The 18,749-nt window shown below is 43.8% G+C and overlaps 1 protein-coding gene across 3 annotated transcripts in view; it reads right to left on the bottom strand.

Annotated features, from left to right (window-relative positions):
• Positions 1-18,749, bottom strand: part of SH3KBP1 (SH3 domain containing kinase binding protein 1) — a 1,044,962-nt gene that overhangs the window by 457,990 nt on the left and 568,223 nt on the right. For 2 of the 3 annotated variants that reach the window (XM_069204692.1, XM_069204694.1), the window contains exon 5: positions 8,704-8,851. In XM_069204692.1, coding sequence (XP_069060793.1) covers positions 8,704-8,851 — 148 coding nt within the window. The remainder of the gene's footprint in view (positions 1-8,703; positions 8,852-18,749) is intronic. The other variant, XM_069204693.1, reaches the window with a different exon arrangement.

Raw genomic sequence — 18,749 nt, 5'->3', positions numbered from 1 at the left:
CCTCGTAGTACCATCAAACATTGGCAAAGCCAATAGGTCTCATCTACGAAAGAGTTATTGGCTTTGCTAACGTGTTTTAGCCATTAGCAATGTTGTACACCAGAGTAGCTGCTGTTCAGCATGGCTTAAAGTTAGTGGCATAGTTGTGTGGAGTGGAGTAGAGTGGCATAGGAGCAGTGGTGTAGAGCCCAGTGGTGCAAAGTACAGTGCAGTGGGGTACAGTGCAGTTGTTTAGAGTGCGTTAGCGTGGAGTGCAGTGGTTTAGAGTGCAGTGGCATGGAGTGACGTGGGACAGAGTAGAGTGGCATAGAGTGCAGTGGAGTAGAGTGGCATACAATGGAGTAGCAGATAGAGCAGTAGTGTAGAGTGGTGCAGTGGCATAGATTGCAGAGTAGACTGATGTTGCAGGGAGTGCAGTGGCATAGTGTAGAGTGGTGCAGAGTAGAGCAAAGTGCTGTAGAGTGGAGTGATGCAGAGTAGAGTGGCATAGAGTGCAGTGGCATAGAATGCAGTAGCACATAGTTCATTGGTGTATAGTACAGTGGTGGAGAGTGGAACGCTGCAGAGTAGAGTGTCAGTGCAGTGATGTAGAGTGGAGTAGAGTGGCACAGAGAGCAGTGGCATAGAGTACAGTGGTACAGAGTACAGGGCAGTGGCATACAGTGCAGTTGTTTAGAGTGCATTGGCGCAGAGTGCAGTGGCATAGAGTGGCATGGGGTAGAGTTACATAGAGTGCAGTTGAGTAGTGTGGCATACAATAGAGTAGCAGAGAGTGCAATAATGCAGAGTGGTGCAGTGTCAGAGTGCAGAGTAGACTCATGTGGCACAGAGTGCAGTGGTGTAGAGTGGTGCAGAGTGGAGTATTGTAGAGTGGTGTTGAGTAGAGTATAGTGCCTAGAGTGCAGTGGCATAGAGTAGAGTGGTGTAAAGTGCAGAGTTGCAGAGTAGAGTGTCAGTGCTGTGGTGTACAGGTTCTGGCAAGGCAAGAGAAAGCTGTGCATGATAACCCTGAATGGTGATCCGTAGAATGGTCAGTAGGAAACAGTGAGCAGTGCATTAAGCCTTTCTTAAAAGTCGTTACTGGTAAACCCTGTCTCATGCAGGGAGGTGGGCAGAAAGCCAGCGAGCCACCCATTGGACCTGTGCAGCTGAATAATAGCATTCTAAGTCCAGAAGACCTAATACACCCGCAGTCACAGTTAGCTTTAGAGTGGAAAGAGCTCCTGATGGCGCCGCAGTGACCAAATCAGATGTGTGGCCTCTCTGAAGAAGGAATGAAGGACGAGCAGGGGAAGGTTTGCAAAATAATACTATCATTGGGGTAGCACACCATCTTCACTAGTGCCACATGGCCTCTACAGAAAGCAGAAGAGAAGACCAAAAAGCCAACTGGGCTTGGAGGGACCGTTCGCTCTGCTGAGATTTTCTTCCTGGAAATCAGTGTAAAAATTGTAGATATTAATAATTAGGTATCAAAAGGTAACTGGTTCCCAGTTCAATCTGAGATCTAAATGTATATAAAGGCAAAAACAGTGCCATGTCAAAGAAACACTAATTACATTTTAAAATTTATAAATTGTGTTTGTGCAATCTACATCCCAAATATTTTGAAGATTCTATGTGTACTTGACACTTAGGGATAACCCAGATCTCTAGTTTGGCTTTTGCTCAATTTCAAAACCATATAAAGACATGGACAAAGCGGGCAATTGCCTTGCACAACCTTGCAAGGGGTCTGGTCCCTGCTCACCCTTCAAAAGCACTAACAGCGGACCATTGCACCAGAAGAGTTTGCCAAGGTGGATGGGTGTTGCTTGTTCAACCACTTGACAGTGCCCCTTCTGTTTCGCTCCTGTGTGCAGAGACAACTCCCCAGGTTCCCAATACCTTCGAATAGTCTTGGTGGACCCATCTTGTCTGATTTTAGAAATTGTCCCACCTTGTACTTCTCTTCCTTATTTACCCAGTTCTTGGCAACAACCCTTTGAATTACTTGCTGTGGATCTCCCATTTGCTCTCGATTTCATCCTCCTCTTTTATTATCTTTGATTGGTAGTCCGGGCTCCCATTTCTGAGATAAATGTAGAGTCCCGGACATACACTCTAGTGCTGTGAGACCACAGACAAGTTATGGGTACATCACATCCTGACATTAGGTGCCTCATTAAGTTGAAAGTCCATGGGCGGTTGGGATAAGCCAGATGTTTTTGTTCAATTTGTTTAAACTAGCATAAGGTTAATTACCATAATGTTTCCCAAACTGTTTGCCAGGGGTTTTAAAATGTTCAGAAACATAATCAAAATGTTGCTATTACTTTCTCTTCAGGAAAGATCGGGTAGATTTGGGTAGGGGTGATGGCCTTGCCACAGTACTGAAGGGCATTAATTTACTACTGAACAAGGACGTAATGTGACACCTGAATGTAGCATACCAGGAGGCAATCACAAAAAGACCACAGTGAATAAATAGTGCTATGTTAAAAAAGAGTAAATAAATGCACTGACAACATAGTGAGGCATGGCGTCTCTTGCGTGTGTCTGTAAAACTGACGTTTGTTCTTGAATTTTTGTCCTGAATTTTGACCCTTTGTTCTGAATTTTTGTCCTGAATTTTGACCCTTTGTCCTGAATTTTTTACAGTCCTGTCCAGCATTTGCCTCAATGCCAGGTGGTCACCCTAGGACACACCTGTCTCTTAAACACAAGGCCAAAATAATACTATTCACTACAGATCTGCAAGTGATTAAATTCATGCGGAGGCATCACTCACGCATCAAATACCCGTTTGCCAGAAATACACACTCACAAGTGAACTATTGAAGGGTACACACTTCTGCACAACACCAAATAGAAACACCATAAACACATCAAATGAACCACGCTGAAAGGCGCACAGGCAGACACAGTAAAACACTGAAGTCCAACTGAACTGAATATCGCTCACGCACGAGACCCGCCAAGGAAACTTGTAGGAACACATGTCGACCAATGGAACCACTCTGAACCCACATGTGCTTGCATCATACACGGGAACCCAGTAAAGGTAGACATGACATTAATTTAGAACACACACACGTTATCTCAAACAAGCAAAAATCCAAGAAAATAATCATGAGATCACCACACAGAAATACACCTATGGTAAGGATGGTGGGGAGAGCGAACACCAGGAGCACAGACAAAGAATTAACGTAGGCAACACACAAAGAGAGGCTGAAATGAGGCAGCTAATCACGTGATGAAATGAACCCAGAGCTAAATCCACTTTTCCAAGAAGAGGTACAACTCCACCTGTGGATTATCACACTAAACCCCCAAATTACAACTGTTATAGGGCTGCCATTCATACTACTGAACACCCCTGCCCCATACTTTTCTGCTTCGGTCACGAATATAACAAATGACATGCCAAGAGGGAACTGCTACTTTCGTGGAGCCCACGAGCGTCTAGCACCATCAACACTAACCGATCGCAGCAGTCAACATGTCAAAGTCTTCACCCCAACATAGTAGTCCACAACTCTAAAGGATAAGGCCTGCCCAGGACCAATTCTACACTGAAAATGCCAGTGTTGGACACATCATCAGAATTTTAACCTCTAAATGCCATCCCTGCACAAACCCATCCCGCAGGCACAGGGATAGAAACGCTAATGAAACACATTATTTTGTTGGGAGAACCTGCGGCTCACAACGCTGCGCGTCTTGCTCAAAAACAGACCCTGTGGCGGTGCTGACCTGCCAGCCTGACACCCTGGCAACTATCTCATGCAGAACCCCTATTCCAGTTCAATAAATGTTATGTTCAGAATACCACATACAGAGTATGCAACCGCTTCCACACTAACCCGCGCCGTAGAGAAGCGAGGGACCATACTAACAGATGCTGATCACGAGCACTACAAGCATGACACTGGCAACCATTACTAGTTGGATCTATCCACTGACTGAACCACCAGAAGACCTACAATTTTCCTTTGGAGACTGGGTGAAAACAAAAACAAACTTCACATTTATTTTGATGGTGGAATGCCTTCTGGAGTCCATATTCGAGCATTAGAAGGTTGCTGTGTATGTATTCTATTTATTCTATACCCCAAAATGATGATTTTTCTCTCTGGTGGGGCAGCAATTACCTTGTGGCCCCACCATTGTCAAAGTTCACCAGCCACCACCTGACAAAAGAAAAGCCTTTTACTTTCCTTTTTGATCCACAGGCACTTTTAAAGTTGAGCCAAATAAATCTGTTTCTATCTCAAAACTCAGACACAGGCCCAGAGGCAGATTCTATGACAACTGCGTGAAGATATTACTCTATGAACATAAAGCAACTGCACTACTGTTTCGGTTTACTACAATAGTAGAGCCGTATTTAAGGGACACAGAGGAAGGCATTTCTACCTCTCCTCCATTAAGCTGCCAGGAGTCAGAGCAACCACTTCAATTTGATGTTAAGCCACCTAAGGGGCTCATCTCGATAGCAAAATCACGTTTAATCCAGTGCTTTTTGTGCATAGCCAAGCAGCCACCCTAGTGTTTGGTGCATTTGGCAGTGGGAAAATACCATGTGGAGTCTATGGGGAGCTTCTCTCCAACTTCCACGGAATCTGGGGACCTCCCCTGTATGGTATGGCCATTGACCAGGGCTGGAGTCCCCCACACTGCAGAAGGGTACAAAGATGCCTTCCTCGAGCCCCAAAGCAGCGGGGGCAGAACCCTGCCAACCTTCCCCTATGAACTCTTCACTCCACATCTGACAGGCCTTGAAACATTAGTGAAAGTTACCCACTGCCTGTACCAATCTGTCTGTACATTTTACCTTTATGGATTAAAGTGATTTTTGATCATACCTATTATATTTTTTTAACAAACTGACAGAAACAGATCAGTTACCCTGAACAGGGGATTTATAAGAGCAATGGTGACACCCACCCATGACTGACAGCAAATGATTCCAACGACTGAATGAAAAGGCCTGGTAAGCAGTGCTTAATTTGTGCTTGTTGTTTCCGGTGCTGAGCCCCGGCACTTATTTTTGAGGGCCGGGGCTTATTCTTCTGCCTCAAGCATTTGCTGTGAGCAAAAGGCACATATGGAAAAGACAGAGGAAGGGAAAAACGAAAAAGCGTCACAAACAGAGAAAGTAGAAAGCTTCAAGAGTGAGCTGAAGGGGCCGGGAGTGGCTTTATATGGATTGAAGAGGCCCGAGATGGCTTCAGCATTACGCTGCCTGAGTATTCCGTGTTCACACATTTAATTGCAGCAGCCGTGTGTTTGAGGAGGGCTTTGAGCACCGGCACCTTTTTATTTACAAATTAAGCACTACTGGTAAGACGGAAAAATCTGATCACAAACAGAAATGTTATTCCAAGTACTGCAGGTCACATACTTCCAAAAAAATCTGACTAGCCATGCACAGATATATTATTATATCAAGTACAGTGGGGTCTCTTCAACCTTATTTCCAGAAACTTATTTCCTCAGGAAAACCTTTCAAGGGGTGTAATAGCCTAATCCATTTTGCCTAGTTGAAGCCATTTTAAACAGAGTTCTAACACATTCTATTTGACCAAGGGCCAGACTGCATGCTTTGTACCGCTGACCGAGCAATTTTGCACTGAGGATTGGACAATTTTACACCTGCAATTTTCACTGCCTCAACAGTGCAAAATTACATCCACTCTAACTGATCCACGAAACAAAGGTATTTACACAGAGGGCAAATTGCCAAGCTAGCACCTCCGCCTACTAACCATGGAACTACAGGACGGTGGCGCAGGAGTGGAGGGCGTGCCTTCTTCCACATAGCAGCGAAAACCTGGAACAGCTCCCCGCGCATCTACGGACCATCACCTCTTATCCGGAATCCTTTAGGGCCCTCAAGACCTGGCTATTCGAATGAGCCGCTGAGACCTGCAAGCGCCTGGATACACCCAATGGCGATTATAACCACCTTACAAATCCTTTTTGATTGATTGATTGGAGCACAGATGAAAGTCTCAGATTAGCATGGTCGTATACTTTGTAAACAGAAATTCCCTGGCAAAAAATATCACAATAGAGCACAAGAGACCATTTCATGGAAAGCTCCTGGATAATGTGCAATGCTAATGAAGTTGCTTGGATGACCTTGTGCTAGTTTGGCCAAATATTCTACAGCTGCCCTTCGATAAAACCACTTTCGCCCATGGTCTTTATGAAACCCTGTACAGTTTTTTAAGTGTTCCACAGCACTAACTTAAAAGCTTATCTTAAGTTTGCACTAAAAATATACAGGGAGTGCAGAATTATTAGGCAAATGAGTATTTTGACCACATCATCCTCTTTATGCATGTTGTCTTACTCCAAGCTGTATAGGCTCGAAAGCCTACTACCAATTAAGCATATTAGGTGATGTGCATCTCTGTAATGAGAAGGGGTGTGGTCTAATGACATCAACACCCTATATCAGGTGTGCATAATTATTAGGCAACTTCCTTTCCTTTGGCAAAATGGGTCAAAAGAAGGACTTGACAGGCTCAGAAAAGTCAAAAATAGTGAGATATCTTGCAGAGGGATGCAGCACTCTTAAAATTGCAAAGCTACTGAAGCGTGATCATCGAACAATCAAGCGTTTCATTCAAAATAGTCAACAGGGTCGCAAGAAGCGTGTGGAAAAACCAAGGCGCAAAATAACTGCCCATGAACTGAGAAAAGTCAAGCGTGCAGCTGCCACGATGCCACTTGCCACCAGTTTGGCCATATTTCAGAGCTGCAACATCACTGGAGTGCCCAAAAGCACAAGGTGTGCAATACTCAGAGACATGGCCAAGGTAAGAAAGGCTGAAAGACGACCACCACTGAACAAGACACACAAGCTGAAACGTCAAGACTGGGCCAAGAAATATCTCAAGACTGATTTTTCTAAGGTTTTATGGACTGATGAAATGAGAGTGAGTCTTGATGGGCCAGATGGATGGGCCCGTGGCTGGATTGGTAAAGGGCAGAGAGCTCCAGTCCGACTCAGACGCCAGCAAGGTGGAGGTGGAGTACTGGTTTGGGCTGGCATCATCAAAGATGAGCTTGTGGGGCCTTTTCGGGTTGAGGATGGAGTCAAGCTCAACTCCCAGTCCAACTGGCAGTTCCTGGAAGACACCTTCTTCAAGCAGTGGTACAGGAAGAAGTCTGCATCCTTCAAGAAAAACATGGTTTTCATGCAGGACAATGCTCCATCACACGCGTCCAAGTACTCCACAGCGTGGCTGGCAAGAAAGGGTATAAAAGAAGGAAATCTAATGACATGGCCTCCTTGTTCACCTGATCTGAACCCCATTGAGAACCTGTGGTCCATCATCAAATGTGAGATTTACAAGGAGGGAAAACAGTACACCTCTCTGAACAGTGTCTGGGAGGGTGTGGTTGCTGCTGCACGCAATGTTGATGGTGAACAGATCAAAACACTGACAGAATCCATGGATGGCAGGCTTTTGAGTGTCCTTGCAAAGAAAGGTGGCTATATTGGTCACTGATTTGTTTTTGTTTTGTTTTTGAATGTCAGAAATGTATATTTGTGAATGTTGAGATGTTATATTGGTTTCACTGGTAATAACAAATAATTGAAATGGGTATATATTTTTTTTTGTTAAGTTGCCTAATAATTATGCACAGTAGTAGTCACCTGCACACACAGATATCCCCCTAACATAGCTAAAACTAAAAACAAACTAAAAACTACTTCCAAAAATATTCAGCTTTGATATTAATGAGTTTTTTGGGTTCATTGAGAACATGGTTGTTGTTCAATAATAAAATTAATCCTCAAAAATACAACTTGCCTAATAATTCTGCACTCCCTGTAGTGTAATACAATGGTGATAGATTAAATTTGTTCATATGTTTTATTGATACTTCTGTATGCTCTAAGAAATGTCTCTTCTGAGAAAACTGTGGTTATTCTTCTCACTGGACATTCGCTTGCTCTTTTCTGCTTATACGATGGGAGCTGTACTCCCTTTAACATCATAGAAAGTGTAACAAAAGAAGAATGTTGTATCAACCTCCTCGGAATGAGGGCTCATTCTCTTCATTGCAAGGTGAGGCAAAATTTAAAATTAACTCTTGCAGACTGTAAACCTTACTTACTGTTCTTTAACAGTTCTAGAACTTATTTACTTTTGTCAGGTTGAATTGTTAAATCACTTTACCTAGCAATGTTGACGTAACTCTGTTGTTCCCTTTGCAGCTATATGCTTAACATCTTGTGGAGCTGGGGAAGAATCCTGTAAGAGGGAACTAGTGACTAGGCGAGAAAAGGGTTCTTTCTGCTGCTAATATGTTCTTAGTCATGGAACACTAACACAATGTAATGGCTGATTGCACACAGTACTACCCCCGGGAGACGCTCTGGTGTTAGTAGGCCATTCAGTTGCACATTAAGGATATTTAATGGTGACATAAACCACATCTCCCAAAGAAGTGACAAGTTTATTGCAAAACATCTCCGTACAATTTATCAACAAACATTTCACATTGATAACATCGGAATAAAAAGTTTAAACAGACATGGATTTGTATGTTTCGTCGTATACATTTGGATGTATCACCGGAAAATATCAATGCCCAACAGTTGTCATCATGTGGGCAGCCAACCTTCGTTTGTAAGCCACGATCACACATAAAGCTTTGAGATATTGACCCGCTGTAATAACATGAATGAATGCTGACCTGTATCCTTTCGCCTACCTGGCTTTATTTGCTGCTCATCCAGAGACATTCCAACACAGTCCACATCGCCAGCAATCTCCTTGATGAAGTTGGAAGGGAACATTCCCGACCTGCCATTGAGTATTCCTTCCCACCAGCCCTCCTCCACCTGCACCAAGAGAAAACAATACACATTGCAATGTTGAGAGTGCACACCTTTACTTAAAAGGGGAGAGACACAATATAGGTATCTGCACCCAGCACAAGCTGCCATATCCTCAGCTCCTTTGGCGCATGTCCATCATGAATGCAGGCCAAATGTTTCCATTGGCAGCGCCAGTGAGAACAAGCAAGGCAGCTAACAGTCATTGTTGGCCCAGATCGCAGCAGTACTCGCAAGAGGGCTCCTGATGTTATGGTACTTTTAACATTTCTATCTGTATTATTCTATATTTCATTTTGCTTATACTATAGGTGCTTGTCTATATATTGGGAAGAGTTCTTGATGCTACTAAAATGTGAGCTATATAATATACTTACACACAGGCGCTTTCAGCCACCCCTCTGCATCAATTTAATTGTTGTGTAATTCACACTTTTTCTTCTGCCCACTTCAGCATACGGTGTGGGGCAGTTGGTGAACTCACCTCTACCACTGGCTACCTTCAGTGTGAGTGACAGCATTCTGCTCTTTCACAAAGAACATATCTACATACAAAGCAGTTTCCATAATGCTAGAAGTTAGCAGATTTCCTACATATGATATGGCAATGTCTGGCAGTGCAGCAATATTGAGAGGAGGTAATGACAGCCACTGCAGAGGTCGTGGAGAAAGATGTGTCTTGCTCCCGAGTCACTGCCTAGTGGGATGGTCCCCCCTTGCCACCAAAACAAAGGTTACAGGTAGATTCCAGGATCTGGCATTTGTACTGGCAAAGAGGGAAGTCACTAGAAACTGGAAGTCCCCAGGAGGCCCTCGAGCGACTGTTTGGAGGAATGAGCTAGATAGATGGGCCAGCTGTGAAGGCAAGGTGCTATTGAGGGATGCTAGGAGGGGCATAGGCAGACTGGACACAGCCCGAGCCTGGCAGGCTTTAATGAACTGCTTCAAAAATCAAGATTCCGAGCCACAGGCAGAGTCTGCCTCTCCGGGAGTCTCGCTTGCCCCCCTTCCCTACAAGTTGGAATGGAGAGTGACTGGGCGCATGTGTGAATCAGTGCATCCCCCCTAAATCAAAAAGACACAAGAAGAAGGTAGGCCCTCACTTGGCGTAGCAGAAATTACTTTCTTGGAGCAACTCTCCTAATTTTTATTCAATTATGATGTAGGGTACTTCTCAACAGCGGGGGGAAGGTGTTGGGGCATCAGTAAGGGTATTGTTCTGTATCATGGTTACTTTAAAAATTCAATAAAATCTTTTAAAAAAATAATGCTAAAGGTTACTATGGAAATAAGTGCTTATTGAAACCAAAAAATATTTCATTTTTGCTTTTAAGAAATGTATTTATATTGGTGAGGGCCTAGCAGCTGCATTTATGCATGTTATTTGTATTGGCGAGGGCCTAGCAGCTTCCCCAACAATGAGGTTTTGCAAAAGCATTGATGAAACAAAACAGGCACTGACAAGGCCAGAAGCCTGGGAGCCAACACCAGCCTACTGGCTTTTCCAGTGCCGGTTTAACTTCTCATGCAGTGAATATGGGCACAGGTTTACTGACAAACACCTCGGCAGTACAGAGAGTCACTCAAATGGATGACCTACTTTTTGTATTTTCCCATTTTTATTATACAGACTTGAAACACTTATTACGGTCAGTATTTATATGTACAAATCAGTAAAAACTAAAAAATACGAACCCTACAAGTAAACGCCCAAGATTTTCATCATAAAAGCTTCCAGAAGAGACAGCTAAATGAGGATATTTTTTGTCAAGACTTCAGGTAAGGAAAAGTGCATAGAGCATGCAATTCACTAAAACCAGTAGAAGTGATTGCTTGGTCGACAGCCTTGAAGTGAAGATATGTATATGAGTCATGCACTACATTGATGGGGGTTCAAATTACCCTTGTGGTAACTAACCTTTACACAGTTATAGCCATGATGCATGTAATTAGAATCAGAGACACCTAGTTGCAATAAAATGTAAATCTGTGGTTGCATATTCCTGCTCTCACTCATTGCTGAGAATTATATGTGCTTATCTGCAATACATAACTCAGTGAGGCATGTTTACATGTCTTTAAAGTTTTCAGAATCTGTAACAGTATGCTATTCACACACAATTCAGGCATATGCCTTGTTTGGCGCAGCCTACCAGACAGCAAAGCTGTCTGCATATGCTAAAGACATCTTAGGGACTTTGAGAAACTTGACATGGGAATGAATTCCGCCCACTGCTTGCTATTGGCTTTGTGGTTTTTAACTCATGTTTTCTTGCTTTCCATTTGTTGGCTTTACTTGCTTTAGGCTGTCCAGGATCAATTTGATCCTCCCCTTGCCTAAACTGTATTTACAGTATTCTTCCACAAACTCTTTTTCGTCACGTTTGCTGGGCATTCAAAGATCGAGATCAACTGTCAAGCGCTGTCATATCCTTTTGAGTGCTTCCTTTCTTACAACAGGCCTGTAAATCTTGTTCTTATCTTGTCATATTTGTTGTGAATTCTTCCAAAAGCGCTTCTTATACTCTGACATTTCCATTGTCTCGGAGCAGTCCTCTTCATAATAATTTTGGTCGCCATTTAGTGCAGTTCATGCTTAATAGCTTTTCAAGTAAATTGTGGTTTGGGTTATTTATTAAACAGATTGTATGTACACTGTCAAAGAGAATGCGGGGTTCGCTCAAAAGGCCCATGTGTTGACAACAGCGAGTGACTAGATCACCACATCCTTCAGAATAAACACTAACTTAGTTAGCCGGAGGCTGAAGGCAGTTTCCAGTCAAAACGATTAAGTCAAACAGGGTTTAGAAGCTCTGTGGGTGAATACAGCAGCTAACATGCATATCAGGGTTTGCTGTAGATAGTGTTATCATATGCATGCATTTCAAGGAAAACCTACAAAGCATGCAGATGGTTTGGCATGAATGATACCCAATTCAGAGAGAATAAAATACAGCATAGTTGTATCCTGTTCATAAGCCATTCTCATTTCTGAATCATCAGGTCACGTAAGTGGAAATGTTCTACCTCCAAATTCAGAATGATGTTATTTGTTTCAGAAAAGTAATAGTTCTAGAGAGGCTTCTTTTAAATCAATTGAAGGTTTATTTTTTTTCTTTTTAGGTCGAGCGTGCAAGTGCTTTGACCTGTTGTAAATATTGTGGCCTTTTAATCACACCCACCAGACGCCCATTACTTTCACTCGTTCCTGGGCTTGCCTTTCAAAAATCCTTTGTTATCATTGGTAAATGCTTTAGGTTTCTCCCTCCTTGGGGCGGTTTTGTTACCGTCTTGCAGACTGACCCTGTTACATGGATAATTGCACGATTGTCAAACTTTCGACTGCGAGCTAACTTCTTTTTCTTCTTGTGTCGCTCTTTCGCGCTCATGCTCATGGCAGCCATCTCGCTTTGATTTGGCTTGCTTATGTCAACTGTTTACTTTTTATTTTCAATTTAAGTGGCAAGAAAGTCCAGTTAGGAATTTACAAGGCTAATAGCTCTAACTCAGCAAACATGAGACCAAGTGCATTGCATGTTGTTTTTATGTGCAATAGCCGAACTTTCTGTTCAAATGTCTATCTGCTTATTGGGTATTTGGTTGATCGCAGACTAGTTGCTCAGAGGGATGTTTGTAAACCCAAAACACCACAGGAAGTGGGTCCAAAGGCACTTCCCTTATCACCATCATGAGCCGTAAGTTTTAGTGCACCTTGTCCCGTCATCAGATAGCTTTGAGTAGCAAAATGTCCTTGAGAGTCACTGGAAAAACAGGCATTGGCAAAGCTATAGGTCTTGCCTATGCGAGAGCTATTGGCTTTGTCAATGTCTTTTAGCAATATTCTACAACTGTGCAGATGCTGTACAGCAAGGGTAAAAGTAAAGAAAAAACGCACTATGATGCAGCCAGCATTAACTGCATCATAGAACTTTTTGTTCCTTTACTTTCAGCTTTGTTGCACAGCGATTGCACTGTCCTACAATAGGCTAAAAGATATTGACAAAGCCAATAGCGCTCCCATAAGCAAGACCTTTTGGCATTGCCAATGCTTGTTTCCAAAACCTACCTGGGTGGAGAACTCCAACTTAATAAAATCCACAATAGGAGAGTTAGGCAAATACTTTTTTATATATAAGTATTTTCCTTGAAAATGATTCCTATTTACTGTCTTTCATCACTCCTCAACTAAGAAAATAAAAGATAGACTTACAGCACTTACTGTGCATTTTACAAATGCTCATGTAGGTACAAATTTAGAAATGCAAATAACTGTTGCACCTCATTGACAATGCATTTTCCTGAACACTACCATGGGAATAGCCACATCTACTCATCTAAGTGTTATTTATGAATGTAAAAAGTCTTCACGTCCAGCAGAATTCTTGTTTGGGTTTGTTTCTGACTTCTTCCATGTATGAGTCTGACTTACAAAAGTTTGTGAGTCAGGCTCAGTGGACCCAAAGTCGTCCATGTCTTCAGAACCCCGGTGTGTCCAATGTAGATCCGCTGGATCTGGATCCAGGCCACATTTTCACATTTAAGATTTTTCATAAAGTTAATCTAAATCAAACTTATCTATATTGTATGTTGATAATTCTGATAATGTGCCACGGATCTGGCCTGGAACTATGTTGGGACAAGCATGTTTCAATCTAGTAATAAAATGTTAATTGTTGCAATCTATTTTGAACCTTGTAGATTAAAACAAATCCAGCAAAAGGTTTCCCACATCTGAGTGTAGTTACGCAGCAACAAAGAAAGGAGGAACAATAGCTACTACCTGATGGCGGCTACACACAGGAAGACAGAAAGGCCATAAGTGTATTTACAGAGGGAACACAGAGGCCCTCATTATTAGTGTGCAGGATAATTTTAATCTTTGTGCAAATCTATGTTTGCACAGGGATGGGAATTACAAGTGATCTGGACTTTATCACACCCAGTACTTAGCATGAAATTAGGCTCCCCTGTTAAATTGCGAAAAACCTGCTACAATTAAATATGAGAAAATGGTCTTTGAACAGAGACAGGCAGACTTTGGTGCGAAAAGCACACATTCTTAGCGTCACTCCCCATCTTCTGTGCAGAGACATAGAATTAGAGGTCAATTCCGATCCCGGGGGTATTGGATTTCATCTGATGCAATAATGACTCCACCCCCACTCAGGTCACTCACACTGAAATCCAGTGTCACAGACTGGCCACCGACTGCCACAAGGTGGAGGAAGTGGTAACAGAGGGTGGATGATAAAGAGATAAGTGGGCACCGCAGGGCAATAAGGAAGTGGATGCCAGGGCTATTTCAATAATAAAAGAATATTACTGATTTAGACTCAGGGCTCTTTCCACCAGCTCTTTAGCTGCTTATGCAGTTTTCATAGCAAAGGCCAGATCTGGACTTAACAGCAGAGTGCTTCACGAAAGATGCAAACAGGCATTAACAACAGGACAGGAACTTATAACACAGAAATACATTTCAAGGCTTTGAAGGAAACGTGTTTCCCCTGGAATGGTTACTTTGTTGTCCAGATAATGTGGAGTTCCGGTGAGCAGAGCTGCATGTACTTAAGAGGCCTGTGTATCCTAGTTAAGAAGGCAAACACGTGGATGTTCAAGCTGACGACTAGAAAACCACTAAGATGGGAATTAAATTTGCATCTTAGAACTGTGTGTTTTGGGGGATTTACATTTGATCCAAAGAAGTCATCTGTTTTCCGGCAGAAAAATATACTCCAAGGTGAAACATACACATAATGCACAATGTAAACTACTGGCAACTGAACGATGTGGTGTTTGTGTTTGAGTGGGCGTGCCTGAGGGGGTGATGTACGTTCATATAAATACAAAATGTTGACCTTGTACACAAAGAGAGGCATGAATGAGACACTGATGGACCGCCACTAGTCGCTCCTCACCAACTCCTTTTCCTTGCCTGCCTGTCCCTCATTGCTGTCCTTCTATGCTGTTATTATACTGCCAGATCCACAAATGTTATGTTCTTCTGCCTTTACTGTCTCTTACTGATGTCCTTCCTGTAGGAAAGTACCATCTTGCCTGGCATGTTACCCCCATTTTTCACTGTATATATGTTGTTTTAGTTGTATGTGTCACTGGGACCCTGCCAGCCAGGGCCCCAGTGCTCATAAGTGTGCCCTGAATGTGTTACCTGTGTTATGACTAACTGTCTCACTGAGGCTCTGCTATCCAGAACCTCAGTGGTTAGGCTCTCTCATTTCTTTCCAAATTGTCACTAACAGGCTAGTGACCAATTTCACCAATTTACATTGGCATACTGGAACACCCTTATAATTCCCTAGTATATGGTACTGAGGTACCCAGGGTATTGGGGTTCCAGGAGATCCCTATGGGCTGCAGCATTTCTTTTGCCACCCATAGGGAGCTCTGACAATTCTTACACAGGCCTGCCACTGCAGCCTGAGTGAAATAACGTCCACGTTATTTCACAGCCATTTACCACTGCACTTAAGTAACTTATAAGTCACCTATATGTCTAACCTTTACCTGGTAAAGGTTAGGTGCAAAGTTACTTAGTGTGTGGGCACCCTGGCACTAGCCAAGGTGCCCCCACATAGTTCAGGGCAAAATCCCCGGACTTTGTGAGTGCGGGGACACCATTACACGGGTGCACTACACATAGGTCACTACCTATGTGTAGCTTCCCAATGGTAACTCCGAATGTGGCCATGTAACATGTCTAAGATCATGGTATTGCCCCCTCTATGCCATCCTGGCATTGTTGGCACAATCCCATGATCCCACGGGTCTCTAGCACAGACCCGGGTACTGCCAAACTGCCTTTTCAGTAGCCTCCCCCAGCCTCTGGAAATGCTTTCATGGGCACAGATGGTGCCCATTTCTGCATAAGCCAGTCTACACCGGTTCAGAGACCCCTCAGCCCTGCTCTGGCGCGAAACTGGACAAAGGAAAGGGGAGTGACCACTCCCCTGACCTGCACCTCCCCTGGGAGGTGCCCAGAGCTCCTCCAGTGTGCTCCAGACCTCTGCCATCTTGGAAACAGAGGTGCTGCTGGCACACTGGACTGCTCTGAGTGGCCAGGGCCAGCAGGTGACGTCAGAGACTCCTTCTGATAGGCTCCTTCAGGTGTTGCTAGCCTATCCTCTCTCCTAAGTAGCCAAACCCTCTTTTCTGGCTATTTAGGGTCTCTGCTTTGGGGAATTCCTTAGATAACGAATGCAGGAGCTCATCAGAGTTCCTCTGCATCTCTCTCTTCACCTTCTGCCAAGGAATCGACTGCTGACCGCGCTGGAAGCCTGCAAAACTGCAACAAAGTAGCAAAGATGACTACTGCAACTCTGTAACGCTGATCCTGCCGCCTTCTCGACTGTTTTCCTGGTGGTGCATGCTGTGGGGGTAGTCTGCCTCCTCTCTGCACTAGAAGCTCAGAAGAAATCTCCCATGGGTCGACGGAATCGTCCCCCTGCAACGGCAGGCACCAAAGAACTGCATCACCGGTCCCCTGGGTCTCCTCTCAGCACGACGAGCGAGGTCCCTTGACTCCAGCAACTCTGTCCAAGTGACCCCCACAGTCCAGTGACTCTTCAGTCTAAGTTTGGTGGAGGTAAGTCCTTGCCTCCCCACGCCAGACTGCATTGCTGGGAACCACGTCTTTTGCAGCTACTCCGGCCTCTGTGCACTTCCGGCGGAAATCCTTTGTGCACAGCCAAGCCTGGGTCCACGGCACTCTAACCTGCATTGCACGACCTCCTGAGTTGTCCTCCGGCGGCGTGGGACTCTCTTGTGCAACTTCGGGTGAGCACCGTTTCACTCCACTTCGTAGTGTCTGTTTCGGCACTTCTTCGGGTGCTGCTTGCTTCTGAGAGGTCTCCTTGTCCTGCTGGGTGCCCCCTCTGTCCCCTGACGCAATTGGCGACATCCTGGTCCCTCCTGGGCCACAGCAGCATCCAAAAACCCTAACCGCACGATTTGCAGCTAGCAAGGCTTGTTTGCGGTCTTTCTTCAGGAAAACACTTCTGCACGACGTGGGACATCCATCCTCCAAAGGGGAAGTATCTAGCCCTTGTCGTTCCTGCAGAATCCTCAGCTTCTACTGCCTAGTAGCAGCTTCTTTGCACCCACAGCTGGCATTTCCTGGGCATCTGCCTACTCTCGACTTGATCGTGACTTTTAGACCTGGTCCCCTTGTTCCACAGGTACTCTAGTCTGGAAATCCATCATTGTTGCATTGCTGGTGTTGGTCTTTCCTGCAGAATTCCCCTATCACGACTTCTGTGCTCTTTGGGGAACTTTAGTGCACTTTGCACTCACTTTTCAGGGTCTTGGGGTGGGCTATTTTTCTAACCCTCACTGTTTTCTTACAGTCCCAGCGACCCTCTACAAGGTCACATAGGTTTGGGGTCCATTCGTGGTTCGCATTCCACTTTTGGAGTATATGGTTTGTGTTGCCCCTATCCCTATGTGTCCCCATTGCATCCTATTGTAATTATACATTGTTTGCACTGTTTTCTAAGACTATACTGCATATTTTTGGTATTGTGTACATATATCTTGTGTATATTTGCTATCCTCATACTGAGGGTACTCACTGAGATACTTTGGCATATTGTCATAAAAGTAAAGTACCTTTATTTTTAGTATATCTGTGTATTGTGTTTTCTTATGAGATTGTGCAAGTGACACTAGTGGTACTGTAGGAGCTTCACTCGTCTCCTAGTTCAGCCTAAGCTGCTCTGCTAAGCTACCATTATCTATCAGCCTAAGCTGCTAGACACCCTATACACTAATAAGGGATACCTGGGCCTGGTGCAAGGTGTAAGTACCCCTTGGTACTCACTACAAGCCAGTCCAGCCTCCTACACTTCCCCACACCCCAGAGTAATTCACATCCATAAAAGGATTTCTGCCTAATCATTTCACAATATACTGCTCAGTCAGTGCTTCTTTTGTTAAAAAAATTAAGTAAGTTAAGGTGCAAAAGTTAGGAACTCGGCACATGGCAAGCATATCCTCAATGCCACATTTGCATTATTCACAGTGTGCCATGCGATTCCCCGTAAGAGAATTGGACAACAATGTTGAATGGTAACTCCATATAATGGGTTAAAAGTGAACCTTCAGCTCTAACTGATCCAGTTATAAATGATGTAAAATGTGATGCTGTGTTTTTTTGTATTGCACACAACAAGATCCAATAAAGGTGCTTTTAAAGAAATCACAATGTACTTATGATTTTCACAGATTCCTGCTCAGCAACCCCTGGTAACCGGAGTGTTCCTGATCAGACAATACTTTGTGAAAACGCTTTGCTCGCTTGCCACTGCTGTCCCCCTCTGTCTTCGAAAAGATGTCCCACTGTGGACCCCTTTTCTTTCCAATCCCTTGATTTAATCAGGCCTTAACTTCTTTAAAATGATCTCTACCTACTTATATACGCCACCAAAAAACTTCACAAATAAGATTCAACGAGAATAGATTGAAACTCATTGTTGACCAGTGACACAATGTCCGAAAGGGAAACTTCAAAACAGTTCTTCTAATTTACATACTTAACACCGCCCTTTGGTGAGAATCCCCTTCATAAAGTTGTGAATGTCCCTTGTAATACTAAGGTATCCGACAGAAAAAGCTATCTTTTCCCCCCTACATGAGTTTTAACAGTAATTTGCCCACTTCTATTTTTAACAACTGGCAAGCTCCCCATTCAACCAAAAGATAAGAGACCGGTTTTGAGTGATGGTCATTTTTAATCTCTTTGCTATTACACCTCCTGCACCAGTTACCCCCACTCCTGAAATATACATAGCTAAATCCCTTCTTCCTCCCATCTCTTCTGCCCACACTCCCTAATGTTGTATCAAACACTTTACCAAAGAGTGAAAAAGCTGCCCCTACACCCTCTCACACC

The sequence above is a fragment of the Pleurodeles waltl genome, chromosome 8 (assembly GCF_031143425.1).
Source record: "Pleurodeles waltl isolate 20211129_DDA chromosome 8, aPleWal1.hap1.20221129, whole genome shotgun sequence".
NCBI lineage: Eukaryota > Metazoa > Chordata > Amphibia > Caudata > Salamandridae > Pleurodeles > Pleurodeles waltl.
This window is presented reverse-complemented; position numbering and strand designations above follow the sequence as displayed.